Genomic DNA, 14310 nt, shown 5'->3' on the forward strand with positions numbered 1-14310 from the left:
GATGCATTCTGAGCGGATCCTTATCCATTCAGGATGCATTAGGGCAAAACTGATCCGTTTTGGAACCGCTTGTGAGAGCCCATTATTTATTTACACCAAAAACTGGTGTATAGCCAATCGTAAATGACCCCCATGTGTCTGCTTTATCCATGAATTTCTTGGCGACTCCCTTGAAATGAATATATATTCTGTACGATTACACGCGACACAGGAAACTTTTTTTTTCTACTCCATTCACATCTCAAGCTGCAGACAGAATAAACTCTGGGCTGCTGATCGGATAGTGACATCTTCTCACCTGAAAATTAAACCATTGGAAATTGACCATCGACATAAAAAAAAAGGTCTTAAAAATGTAAAACAATCAAGTGAAAAATAATCCCTAAGGTGCACAGGGCAGGTCTGTGACAGGTCGGACAGACATCCCCCCGACAATAGGACCTCCCGGCAGCTGTGGATGACAGAGGGCTGGAGGACATTGTGTACCCTATAGGCTCAGCCTCCCGGCCGCCACATCACACCGCTGGGGGCCCCGCCACCCCCAGGGGCCCTCACACCACTCACCCATCTTTTCTCTTGGCTTTGAACACATGACCGTATGTGCCTCTTCCAACTTTGCAGCCCTCGTATTCAAACAGGTCCTCCACCCGCTCCCGCTCGCCTGTCAGCTTCACCTTGAAGTCATAGTCCATCTTGAGGTGGGAACATGTAGCGTTATTCTGGCACCCGGGCGGGGAGAGGCTGCCGCACGGTCCGCAGCCCTCAAAGCTTCTTCTCGCTCGAAGCAGAAGCAGCCGGTCTCCCTCCCTCACGCACACAGCAGACGCCGCTGCCGCAAAACACTGTCGTAAAGACGGACGGCCCCGCCTGTCCCGGATCAGGCCACGCCCACCCCAAGCGTGCTCAGCGAATGGCGGCGCGCGACGCCGCTCTCAGGCTCCGCCTGGTGAGCGAGTGACTCCGCCCATCACTGTCTTGACCGAGCGTCAGTGCTTAAGCTCCGCCCACTGCCCTGCGCGGAAGCGGATGGAGGGACCTGTGATAACCCGGCGCGATTGTTGCGATTAGTGCTGAAACAATCGATCGGATCTGCCGACGTCCAGTAGGCGGCCACTAGCGTCTAGCCAGCTCAACATGCGATCTTTTTACTATGGAGGGCGAAACCGAGGCCCAGACGTTATTGTATAGCGCCCTGCGGTGGGCCTAGGCTCTGAGAGCTCCTAAAGCAAGGGGCCCCCAGGGTTTAACAGGAGGCTACCTACCTTAGAGATCACTTTGTAGCTGGTCACTTACCTCTAGGGTCTGTATCCTATGGGTTGCACCATAAATGACCCCGATGTTCCTGGAAACCCATTTCAGTCTGAGGCACGTGGCCAAAAACCGCAGTAACGGTTCTTGGCGTACGTTCTTGGCTGAGCGGCACAGGGCGCCATATCTACGGTTATCCGATACGTCTGGTGCGTGTACCGATAACAGTTACCAGTTTGATGAAATTCCTATAAAGAGACGTATACCTGTTCTGTACGGATGAGGGCGTACGCTCCGATCCCCTGTGAAGGGTTAAAGAGGACCTTTCCCCCCTCCTGACGTATTCTTATGACTACTTTGTGCCGTTCCTTTATTATTCCTGCTAGAAGATAAGAATTTATTGCCAGCAGCTTGCAGTAAAGGTCCAGCTGGGTGTTACTAGTTGTGGGCGTGTCCCTGCCCGGTCTGACATTATCCAATCAGAGTCAGACATCCGAACCCCACCTATACTGGTAACACCCATCAGGACCTTCTTGTAAACTGCTAGCAATTCATTCATAACTAGGGATGAGCAAAGCGACTTCAGATGACACATCCACAGGAGCTCTGTACAGTATTAGAAAGTATTGGCTCCGGTGAGCCAAAGTTATTGCTTCATAAAGTAATTTGTACTGTAAAAAAACTCGGGTTCGGTTCCAAGATACCGCTATTCAGAACTTCCATGGGACTGCTGAAAAAAGTCATCGCCGGCTCTGGAACTCCCATAGAAGTGAATGGAGAGGACGCTGCGCAAGCGCGTTCCACTTTGGAGGTCCTGTTCTAGAGATAGGTGCGGCTCCCACCTCTGGGACCTGCACCTATCTGACATTGGTGGCAATATGCCACCTATATGTGTGAGATTGACCATTCCCTTTAAGTCTCAGAAAACCCCTTTAAGGTAGAAGTTTTTAGTCTGCAGACAATCGATTTTAGTACCATAGACTAGGATTTCTCAAAGCGCCCCTTCCTCAAATAATACAATTACCCTCAAGGCTGTGATCATACACCTTGCTGCACCTGTTAGGGTCTGTTCACATGAGTGATATTCACAGCGCACCCCCTACCCTGACCCCAGTATAGTCCATGGACCAATTCACACGGGCAGTTTCTGCACAGCCTATTGGTCTCTGCAGAGAAAATGGCGGCGGGCACTTCTTTGGTCTGATTCTGGTGCTAGACCCCGTATGAACGCGGACGCCATCCATGTGCGGTCTGCTTTGTCAACGATGGTTCCTAGCAAATGTTGAAAAGGTGTAAGCATTCTTTTTTTAAAGGAGTTTTCTGAGACGTTTCTACTGATGACTTATCTTCTGGATCCCGGGACCCCCACCGATCAGCAATCTGAGGAGGCACCGGCGCTCACATCTATGGGGCTGAGCTGCGTCCAGGCCGTGTACATAGTTGTGACGCAGTGAGAAGGCCACAGCACTACTGCGAGCGCCACTGGCTTCTCAAACAGCTGATCGGTGGGGGTCCCGGGTGTCAGACCCCCACCGATCAGATACTCATGACCTATCCAGAGAAAAGATCATCAGTAGAAAAGTCTCATAAAACCCCTTGAACAGACGTGCAAACCGGATGATGCCCTAGTGACGGAAAGGAGGACAAACGGAACTCGGAGGGCACAATACTGATACCACACATGGGTGACTGTTACACTGCTCGTGTGAATACGCCCTTAGGGTCCATTTTCTCATTCCGCTTGTACAGCAGGACGGCAGTGCCGGTGAAGGTGGGAATGTAGGCACATGCATGGATTGTATACACTGGTTTAGGTGGCACATGGGGCCCCTAGCTGTTGGCCGCAGCAGACACCACAGTGCCCTAGTGGTGCCATGGATGTCACAGTATTAGGGCTCATGCACATGACCGTATGTATTTTGCGGTCCGCAAAAAATACGGATGACGTCCGTGTGCATTCCGTATTTTGCGGAATGGAACAGCCAGCACCCAATAGAACAGCACTATCCTTGTCTGTAATGCGGACAATAATAGGACATGTTCTATTTTTTGCGATAAGGAAATGGAATGCACACAGAGTAACCCGTTTTTTTTTGCGGACCCATTGAAATGAATGGTTCTGTATACAGTCCGCAAAAAAACGGAACGGACACGGAAAGAAAATACGTTTGTGTGCATGAGCCCTCACTTGTACTGGATATTAAAGGGGTTCTCCGGGCTTTTTCATATGGATTACCTATCCTCAGGATAGGTGATCAATATCAGATCGGCGGGGGGGGGCAACACTCGGCACCTCCGCGATCAATTCTATGAGGAGACGAGGTGCGCAGTGCACACGTGCCGTCTCCCTTCTGTCTTCCTGTCCGCTGCTGTACACTGTGTGCAGAATTATTAGGCAAATGAGTATTTTGACCACATCATCCTCTTTATGTATGTTGTCTTACTCCAAGCTGTATAGGCTCGAAAGCCTACTACCAATTAAGCATATTAGGTGATGTGTATCTCTGTAATGAGAAGGGGTGTGGTCTAATGACATCAACACCCTATATTAGGTGTGCATAATTATTAGGCAACTTCCTTTCCTTTGGCAAAATGGGTCAAAAGAAGGACTTGACAGGCTCAGAAAAGTCAAAAATAGTGAGATATCTTGCAGAGGGATGCAGCACTCTTAAAATTGCAAAGCTTCTGAAGCGTGATCATCGAACAATCAAGCGTTTCATTCAAAATAGTCGACAGGGTCGCAAGAAGCGTGTGGAAAAACCAAGGTGCAAAATAACTGCCCATGAACTGAGAAAAGTCAAGCGTGCAGCTGCCAAGATGCCACTTGCCACCAGTTTGGCCATATTTCAGAGCTGCAACATCACTGGAGTGCCCAAAAGCACAAGGTGTGCAATACTCAGAGACATGGCCAAGGTAAGAAAGGCTGAAAGACGACCACCACTGAACAAGACACACAAGCTGAAACGTCAAGACTGGGCCAAGAAATAGCTCAAGACTGATTTTTCTAAGGTTTTATGGACTGATGAAATGAGAGTGAGTCTTGATTGGCCAGATGGATGGGCCCGTGGCTGGATTGGTAAAGGGCAGAGAGCTCCAGTCCGACTCAGACGCCAGCAAGGTGGAGGTGGAGTACTGGTTTGGGCTGGTATCATCAAAGATGAGCTTGTGGGGCCTTTTCGGGTTGAGGATGGAGTCAAGCTCAACTCCCAGTCCTACTGCCAGTTTCTGGAAGACACCTTCTTCAAGCAGTGGTACAGGAAGAAGTCTGCATCCTTCAAGAAAAACATGATTTTCATGCAGGACAATGCTCCATCACACACGTCCAAGTACTCCACAGCGTGGCTGGCAAGAAAGGGTATAAAAGAAGAAAATCTAATGGCATGGCCTCCATGTTCACCTGATCTGAACCCCATTGAGAACCTGTGGTCCATCATCAAATGTGAGATTTACAAGGAGGGAAAACAGTACACCTCTCTGAACAGTGTCTGGGAGGCTGTGGTTGCTGCTGCACACAATGTTGATGGTGAACAGATCAAAACACTGACAGAATCCATGGATGGCAGGCTTTTGAGTGTCCTTGCAAAGAAAGGTGGCTATATTGGTCACTGATTTGTTTTTGTTTTGTTTTTGAATGTCAGAAATGTATATTTGTGAATGTTGAGATGTTATATTGATTTCACTGGTAAAAATAAATAATTGAAATGGGTATATATTTGTTTTTTGTTAAGTTGCCTAATAATTATGCACAGTAATAGTCTCCTGCACACACAGATATCCCCCTAAAATAGCTAAAACTAAAAACAAACTAAAAACTACTTCCAAAAATATTCAGCTTTGATATTAATGAGTTTTTTGGGTTCATTGAGAACATGGTTGTTGTTCAATAATAAAATTAATCCTCAAAAATACAACTTGCCTAATAATTCTGCACTCCCTGTATGTCTGGAACAGCAGAGCAGGAAAAGAGAAGGGAGACAGCACGCGCCGTCTCCTCAAACAGCTGATCGGCGGGGGGCGCCGATGTCGGACTGCCGCCGATCTGATATTTATGACCTATCCTGAAGATAGGTCATCAATATTAAAAAGCCCGGAGAAGACCCCACCTTGGACAGTAATGGCATATCGCTAGGATATACTATCAATGTCAGGTGCAGGTCCCACCTCTGGGAGTCACTACTAGCTCCAGAACAGGGCCCCCAAAGAAATCAGAGCAGCCGTGCATGCGGGGCCACCCTCCGCTATGGGAGGTCAAAAAGTAGACAAGTGCTGGCTCGTCTATTACCGGCAGTCCTATAGTGCTGGAGAGGTGGCCATGCTTGCATCATAGTCACGTTATTTTCTGTACTCCCATAGCAATGAGCTAAGAGCACGCTGCGCATGTGCTCCTTCACTTTGGGGGGCCCAGTTCTCTAAATAGGAGTCGGTCAGAGAGGTAGGTGTCACAGCGAGGTGTGTGAGGGAACACCACACCAAACACGGGGGGGGGGGGGGGGGGGGGATTAGGCATCTGGCCTAGAAGCTAGGGAGAGGAAAAGGTCATGTTCATTCACTGGAACCTAAAGCCTGATAACCCTGAGGTAGTGATAGGGCCCAAAGACGACCTGTTCCTTAAGCTGAAGTGAAGGAACAGGGGTTTTGACTCAGACCAGATACCAGAAGGCAGAAGAAACAACACAATACAAAGGAATGAGACACTTAACTTCTGAAGTAGAAGAAAGAGCAGAAACACCGGAGGGGAACCACACACCAGCTCTTCCACTTGCAAATTAAGCTATACACCACAAGGAGGGAAGGGAGTAGCCAGACTTACAGTAAATAGCAATGACCACTATTCTGCACCTGACTAGAGGTGTGGTCATTACCATCAACAACAAAGTGAAATGAAAAGATTCTGTCAGATGACATCACGTGCAGACAGCCTCTCCGACCTTCTGACACCTAGCCTGGGAGTGACCGTGACAGTAGGACCCACAACTATCTGACTTTGATGGTATATACTAGTGATATGTCATCAATGTCCCAGATGAGACAATCCCTTTAACTTGTTGGGGGCACATGACGTACCGGTACATCATGTGTATTTCCGATGACCGCCGCGCGGCGGGCAGTGATAGGAACTGGGTGCCTGCTGAAATCAATCAGCAGGCACCCTGGGACAATGCGCGGGGGGTCCTGTGACACCCCCCCCCCCCCCCTGCGTTTCTGGGTTATTCGGGTCTCTGGTGACCCGATAACCCGGAACAGGATGGTGATCGGTGGTGTGATAATACACCACCAATCACCATCCTGCGATCCTGAGAGGTGATGGTGACATCACCTCTCAGGATCGCTTCTGATTGGCTGCACGGGGGGGAGGTTTAACTTGCTGCAGCTCTCCTCTCCTCTTTTCTGTGTCCAGGAGAGAGGAGCCTGCATCGGATCTGTGCCCAGCAACCCCCCATCTGTGCCCAGTACCCCCTTCTGACCCTCCACAATGCCATCTGGCAGTAAAAGGTACTTAGGGAAAGGTTAGGTTAGGCAGGGATATTCAGGGAAAGTTTAGGGGGGGGGGGGGGAATGTTTGATTGTTGCATCACCCTAATCGGGTGTCTGTGTGACCCTAGACCCCTAGGGGTGCTGCAGCTTGCTTCCCCCCCCCCCCCCCCCCCCACACACACAGTTTTTGGGGTGCAAGCAGTTTTTTTTCGTACGCTGACTGTGGCCGACACTATTAGCACATCGCACACCCCACCGCTGATCATCTTCGGACGGCTGATCAGCGAGTTTGAATCTTTTTTTTTTCTTTTGGGGGGGCTTTTTTTTTATGTAGTTTTTTTTTGTTAGTTGGAGGAATAATTACGCAAACACCCGTGCCCCCACACACACGCACACTAAATAAAGATTTCCACACACGCACGCACACACTCCCCTATGGCCCGCCGGATGTTCTCGGCCGAGGAGGCATATACGCCCAGCTTGCCTCCGACTCCGAGAGTCCCAGTGAGGACGAGGATGACCCCACTTTCCTTTTGTCATCCGCGTCATCCTCATCATCTAACGATGATGATGAGCCCCCAAGGCGGCGGAGATGCCATCAGGCGGAACAAGGGGACTAATACGAGCAGCTCTGGGGCTCGTACTAGTTTTCTGGCCCACCAGTTAAGTCCAACGGAGCCCCCTACCGGTGAACTTGTCTGGTATACCCCAGAGCGTTATGAGCCCGTGATTTTGTTGGCCAACCAGGAATCCAGATTTCCACAGTGCGCTTCACTGAATATGACTATTTTAGTCTTTTTTTCAGTGACCACTTTGTGAATCTGATGGTGGAGCAAGCGAACCTGTACGCCCAACAGTTCATTGCTCAACACCCGGGCTCCTTCTTGGCTAGGGCCGGTGGCTGGACTTCGGTCAGTGCAGCCGAGATGAGGACTTTTTGGGGCCTCGTACTTCACATAAGCCTAGTAAAAAAAAACAGTTTCAGGCATTACTGGAGTGGGGACGTCCTCTACCAAACCCCACTTTACAGTACGGCCATGACACGTACCCGGTTTGAGGCCATCTGGAAATGCCTGCATTATGCAGATAATGCAGCATGTCCCCCCCAAGGTGATCCTGCCTATGACCGCCTGTACAAAATCAGGCCGGTCATCGATCACTTTGGGGCCAAATTTTTGGAGGCCTATGTACCTGGAAGGGAGGTCGTGGTTGATGAGTCTCTCATTGCTTACAAGGGGAGACTGATTTTCCGCCAATATGTTCCCTCTAAGCGGGCGAGGTATGGCGTGAAGCTGTACAAACTTTGTGAGAGTACCTCAGGGTACACTTACAGTACAAAGTTTTGTGTGTACGAGGGGCGAGATTCCCGTATTCAACCACCAGAATGTCCCCCCACTCTGGGCGTTAGCGGGAAACTTGTGTAGGACCTTATGCACCAACTGCTAGAAAAAGGTTACTACCTGTACATGGATAACTTTTATACTAGTATCCCCTTGTTCCAGTCCCTCGCTGCCAGATCCACGTCCGCTTGTGGGACCATGCGGAAAAATCAATGCGGCCTCCCTGCCCACCCCCTCCAGGTACCTATCCCCAGGGGTGAGACCCATGCCCTTACCAGTGGAAACCTGTTGCTGATCAGATTTAAGGACAAGAGGGATGTTCTTGTACTGTCCACATCACCCCTGTCCCTGTGCGAGGTACCGTGGCAACGGTCCTCAAGCCCGATTGTATCGTCAACTACAATCGGTATATGGGAGGAGTTAATCTCTCTGATCAAGTCCCCAAGGCATATAATGCCATGTGCAAAACCATGTCAAGAGCCACGTCTGACTCCGTTATACCCGGGGTCAGGAAGTCCCAGCGGGTGGCTGCCCGCTCTATGTCTAAAGATCGCACTGCTTCTTAATGATAGCTTCCTGTGTTTGCCTTGCAATCCTTTTTGTCTCACTCAGGGATCCGTAGCTTCTTCTCCTCAGCTGTTTCTTGTCCGTCACTCCCAACCTCCTTATATTCCCCTCTCCCACTTCTCTGGTTGCCAGATATAGAGCTTCCTGCCTGGACTTCTATACTGACCCACTGTAGCTGTGATTCCTGGTTGTCGTTCCAGAGCGTTACCCTCCGGATCCCTGTTGGGCTTTTGTTGTCCGCTGTTGTCGCCCACCTGGGATTATATGTTTTGTCAGTATTGTCTGTCCTCTCCTTGGTGTTTTCCTTTAGTGTCAGTGGTGAGGACTAGTGTTCCCACCGCCCTATTCACTACTTAGGGCTCATCTTAGGGAAAGCCAGGGTTTAGGCACGTGATCGGCGTATGGGTGAGGAACCCATCTAGGGACATCAGGGCAGTCAGGTGCCAGCCTCAAGGGGAGTCAGGGGTCACCACCTTTCCCTCTCCCTTGGCAGGGCCTTCCCATTTCCCTCCCTTTGCGTCATGTATGTGATCAGCACGCCGGTCGTGATATTATATCTGGCCCTTATTTTGTGTAGGTAGAAAGAAAAAAAATTACTTTTTCTTTCTTCCTATTTAGAATCCAGTATGGATCCTATTGCTGCTTTGACAAAGCAACTTCAAGGCCTGTCTTTGGAGGTGGCAGGATTGAAGGCGTCAGTCCTCCAGCAATTGCAGCAGACCGCAAGCCCAGCAGTTGCTATGGGTAACCAGGTTGCTGCGGAACCCAAGGTTGTTCTTCCTGACAGATTTTCTGGGGGAAGGGACAAATTTGTGACGTTCCGTGAGGCCTGTAAGTTATATTTTAAGCTGAGCCCTTACTCCTCTGGTAATGAAGAAAAGCGGGTGTGGATTGTTATTTCCCTGCTTCAGGGGGACCCGCAATCTTGGGATTTCTCTTTACCCACTGATTCCCAGGCTCTCCGGTCAGTGGATGAATTTTTTGGGTCTCATATATGATGACCCTGACCGAGTCGCCCTGGCTGAGACGAAGTTACGGAGACTCCTACAGGGAGAGCGGCCAGCAGAGTATTGCTCAGAGTTCCGTAGGTGGGCTACGGATACCCAGTGGAACGACCCGGCTCTCAGGAGTCAGTTCTGCTCTGGGTTATCCGAAAAGATTAAGGATGCGCTTGCGCTGTATGAGACTCCCTTTTCCCTGGATGCTGTTATGTCCCTTTCTATCAGAATAGATAGACGTCTTAGGGACAGATTGAAAAATCCTGAGCAATTGGTAACCCCTTCCAAGCAGCAGTTAGTCTGTACGGACTTAGACGAGCCTATGCAGCTAGGAGGAACTACTCGTCAGGTCCGTCCTCCTGAGGCTCGCCGTAGGCGTAAGGTTTGTTTTTTCTGTGGGGGGAGGGGTCATTTCATTATTGTCTGTCCTTCCTTACTCAAAAACAAAAAGACCGTCGGAAAACTACTAACCCCAGGCTGTGTGGAGGATGTCAGTCGGGGGGTATACGTTTCCTCCATACGAACATCGCAATTTGTGTTGCCAGCGGTTGTTGTTTTTGGTGTTAAGACTAAGACTATTTCTTTCTTTCTAGACAGTGGAGCAGGGGTAAATTTGATAGATGCCCATTTTGCCCGCACTATGGGTTTGTCTCTCTGTACGCTACAGAGACCTATTCCTATATTCACCATTTATTCTGCTCCTCTGTCTCAGAGAAACCTCACTCACATTGTCCATAACTTACACCTTCGGGTAGGGGACCACCATAACGAATGTCTTTCATGTTACGTTCTGGAGGGCATTCCCTCTCCTGTGGTATTGGGTCTTCCTTGGTTGGTAGCGCACAATCCAGTGGTGGATTAGCAGGCCAGGGAGATATTGGAGTGGAGTGAGCATTGCAGAGAAAATTGCTTAAATAGCAATTGCTTAGTTGCCTCCATAGCTACTCTACCTACATTTGTTTCGGACTTTGAGGACGTTTTTTCTAAAAAGGGTTGTCAGAAGTTACCACCTCACCGTCCTTATGATTGCCCGGTTAACCTGATTCCCGGTGCAAAATTACCCAAGACCAGGTTATATAATCTTTCGGGTCCCGAGAGACAAGCCATGAAAGATTATATCTCCTAGAGTCTGTCTAAGGGACACATCAGACCCTCTTTTTCACCCGTGGCTGCAGGGAGTTTTCTTTGTTAAAAAGAAAGATGGGGGCCTGCGTCCTTGTCTAGATTTCCGCGAACTAAACCGGATAACCATCCGAGACCCATACCCTCTTCCTCTCATTCCTGACCTGTTTAATCAGATTGCGGGTGCAAGGTGGTTCTCCAAACTTGATCTTAGGGGGCCTACAATCTGATTCGTATCAAGGAAGGGGATGAGTGGAAGACAGCCTTTAACACCCCTGAGGGGCATTATGAAAATCTAGTCATGCCTTTCGGTCTGACCAATGCTCCTGCCGTCTTTCAACATTTCGCTAATGATATTTTTAGTCATCTTATCGGCAGGTTTGTGGTGATATACCTAGATGATATTTTAATTTATTCGTCTGATCTGAAAACACATGAGGTACATGTCAGACAGGTACTGCAGGTCCTACGGACGAATAAATTATATGCGAAAATTGAAAAGTGTGTCTTCACCGTTCAGGAAATACAGTTCCTGGGATATCTATTATCTGCTTCAGGTTTCCGTATGGATCCTAGGAAGGTCCAGGCAATTTTAGATTGGGATTTTCCTGAGAACCTTAAAGCACTGCAACGGTTCTTGGGTTTCGCAAATTTCTATAGAAAGTTCATAAAAAATGATTCTGTGATTGTCAAACCCCTTACTGACATGACTAGGAAGGGGACTGATTTTTCTAAATGGTCTGACGCCGCCAAAATGGCATTTTCCTCTCTAAAAGAGAGGTTTACCTCGGCACCGGTACTAATCCAACCTGATGTCTCCCAGCCTTTTATTGTTGAAGTAGATGCGTCAGAGGTGGGAGTGGGGGCTGTACTGTCTCAGGGTCCGTCTCCTGGCAAATGGCGTCCTTGCGCTTTCTTTTCTATAAAACTATCTGCAGCGGAGAAGAACTATGATATTGGCAATAGGGAACTATTAGCTAATAAACTAGCGTTTGAAGAATGGCGTCACTTTTTAGAGGGGGCAATCCACCCCGTCACGGTGATTACGGACCACAAAAACCTTCTGTACCTTTAATCAGCTAAGTGTCTCACCCCTAGACAAGCTAGGTGGTTGCTATTTTTTACCAGGTTTAACTTTTTCATCACCTATCGTCCTGGGGCAAAAAATACCAAGGCAGATGCATTATCTCGTAGTTTCCCTGGAGGGAGTAATGTGGGTGATCCGGTACCCATTTTACAAAGAGGAGTGGTTGTCTCGGCTGTACACTCTGTTCTGGAGGGGAAGGTGTTAGAGGCCCAGGGGGACGTCCCGGTCTCGTGCCCCTCAGAGAAATTGTTTGTACCGTTAAACCTGCGTCTCGAATTATTAAAGGAACATCATAATTCGGCACTTGCTGGGCACCCGGGTAGTAAAGCAACCTTGGAGCTATTGTCTCGTCGTTTTTGGTGGCCAAGGTTGTGTCAGGATGTAATGGATTTTGTGTCTACTTGTTCTACTTGTGCACGCGCGAAAGTCTCTCATACACGTCCAGCAGGGTCTTTATTGCCACTTGTCATTCCCAATAGGCCATGGACACATCTATTAATGGATTTCATCACTGACTTACCTTTGTCTGCGGGTAAAACAGTTATCTTGGTAGTAATAGACAGGTTTAGCAAAATGGTACACTGTATTGCGTTACCCGCACTACCTAATGCTAAGACTCTTGCTCAGGTGTTCATCAGTGAAATCGTGAAGCTTCACGGGGTCCCTTCCGATGTTGTTTCGGATCGAGGAACCCAGTTTATTTCAAAGTTTTGGAAAGCTTTTTGTTCCCGTTTGGGGGTACACTTGTCCTTTTCCTCAGCTTTCCATCCTCAGTCGAATGGACAGACTGAGCGTACCAACCAAAACCTTGAGACATACCTAAGGTGTTTTGTGTCTGAAAACCAAGAGGTGTGGTCATCATATTTACCGTTAGCTGAGTTTGCTATAAATAATCGACGTCAGGAATCTACTGGCAAGTCACCATTTCTCGGTGCATATGGTTTTCATCCCCAATTCTGTACTTTCAAAGAAGGGGGGTCATCAGGGGTTCCCGAAGAGGAACGGTTTTCGTCATCTCTTTCATCTGTATGGCAGAAGGTGCAAGCTAACTTGAGAAATATGGGAGGTAAATATAAATGCATGGCTGATAAGAAACGGTCGCCAGGTCCGGACCTAGGAGTGAATGACTGTGTGGTTATCTACTAGGAATATTAAGTTAAAGGTTCCCTCTTGGAAACTGGGTCCTAGGTTCATTGGACCTTAAAAAATAGTAGCCATCATTAACCCCGTGGCTTTTCGCCTGGAGCTACCTCAGACTTTTAAAATCCATAACGTCTTCCATAAGTCGTTACTCAAAAAGTATGTTCCACCTCTAGAACTGTCACCGCTGCCACCCCCTCCTGCTATTGTTGATGGTAATCTGGAGTTTCAAATATCCAAAATTGTTGATTCTCGTCGGGTCCGCCGCTCTCTTCAATATCTGGTGCATTAGGGGGGTTACGGTCCCGAGGAAAGAATGTGGGTTCCAGCGTCAGAGGTAAACGCCAACAGGTTAGTTCAGGCTTACCATGCCTCTCATCCTGGGAGACCTGGTCCTGAGTGTCCGGAGGCCCCTCGTGGAAAGGGGGGTACTGTCACGAGGGGTCAGGAAGTCGCAGCGGGTGGCTGCGCGCTCTATGTCTAAAGATCGCACTGCTTCTTAATGATAGCTTCTGTGTTTGCCTTGCAATCCTTTTTGTCTCACTCAGGGATCCGTAGCTTCTTCTCCTCAGCTGTTTCTTGTCCGTCACTCCCAACCTCCTTATATTCCCATCTCCCACTTCTCTGGTTGCCAGATATAGAGCTCCTGCCTGGACTTTTATACTGACCCACTGGAGCTGTGTAGCTGTGATTCCTGGTTGTCGTTCCAGAGCGTTACCCTCCGGATCCCTGTTGGGCTTTTGTTGTCCGCTGTTGTCGCCCACTTGGGATTATATGTTTTGTCTGTCCTCTCCTTGGTGTTTTCCTTTAGTGTTAGTGGTGAGGATTAGTGTCCCCACCGCCCTATTCACTACTTAGGGCTCATCTTAGGGAAAGCCAGGGTTTAGGCACGTGATCGGCGTACGGGTGAGAAACCCGTCTAGGGACGTCAGGGCAGTCAGGTGCCAGCCTCAAGGTGAGTTAGGGGTCACCACCTTTTCCTCTCCCTTGGGAAGGGCCTTCCCTTTTCCCTCCCTTTGCATCACGTATGTGATCGGCACGCCGGTCGTGATAAACCAGGGATGGTACAAAAAAGTTGCGGTCTACTTGGTACAGGTTGCCTTGTACAACACTTTTGTGCTGTCCCGGAGTGCTGGCAACACAGGGAAATTCCTTCAGTTCTATGAGGCAGTCCTCAAGTCCCTGATCTTTTCTGACCGGGAAAGACCAGGCCGAAGTACCTCGGGAACTGGAGGCGCCCGGATCGTCCCTAGCCAACACTTTGCAGGTGTGGTCCCCCATACTAGAAAGAAGGGACGGACCCAAAAAAGGTGCAGAGTGTGTCACAGGAGGG

At 49.0% G+C, this 14310-nt stretch overlaps 1 protein-coding gene across 1 annotated transcript in view; it reads right to left on the minus strand.

The window, feature by feature from the left end:
* Positions 1-851, minus strand: part of CDK8 (cyclin dependent kinase 8) — a 44916-nt gene extending 44065 nt beyond the window's left edge. Inside the window, exon 1 of the mRNA XM_040426187.1 lies at positions 565-851. Coding sequence (XP_040282121.1) covers positions 565-692 — 128 coding nt within the window. The 5' untranslated portion in view covers positions 693-851. The remainder of the gene's footprint in view (positions 1-564) is intronic.
* Positions 852-14310: the final 13459 nt, after the last annotated feature.

Source organism: Bufo bufo, chromosome 3 (assembly GCF_905171765.1).
Source record: "Bufo bufo chromosome 3, aBufBuf1.1, whole genome shotgun sequence".
Taxonomy (NCBI): Eukaryota; Metazoa; Chordata; class Amphibia; order Anura; family Bufonidae; genus Bufo; species Bufo bufo.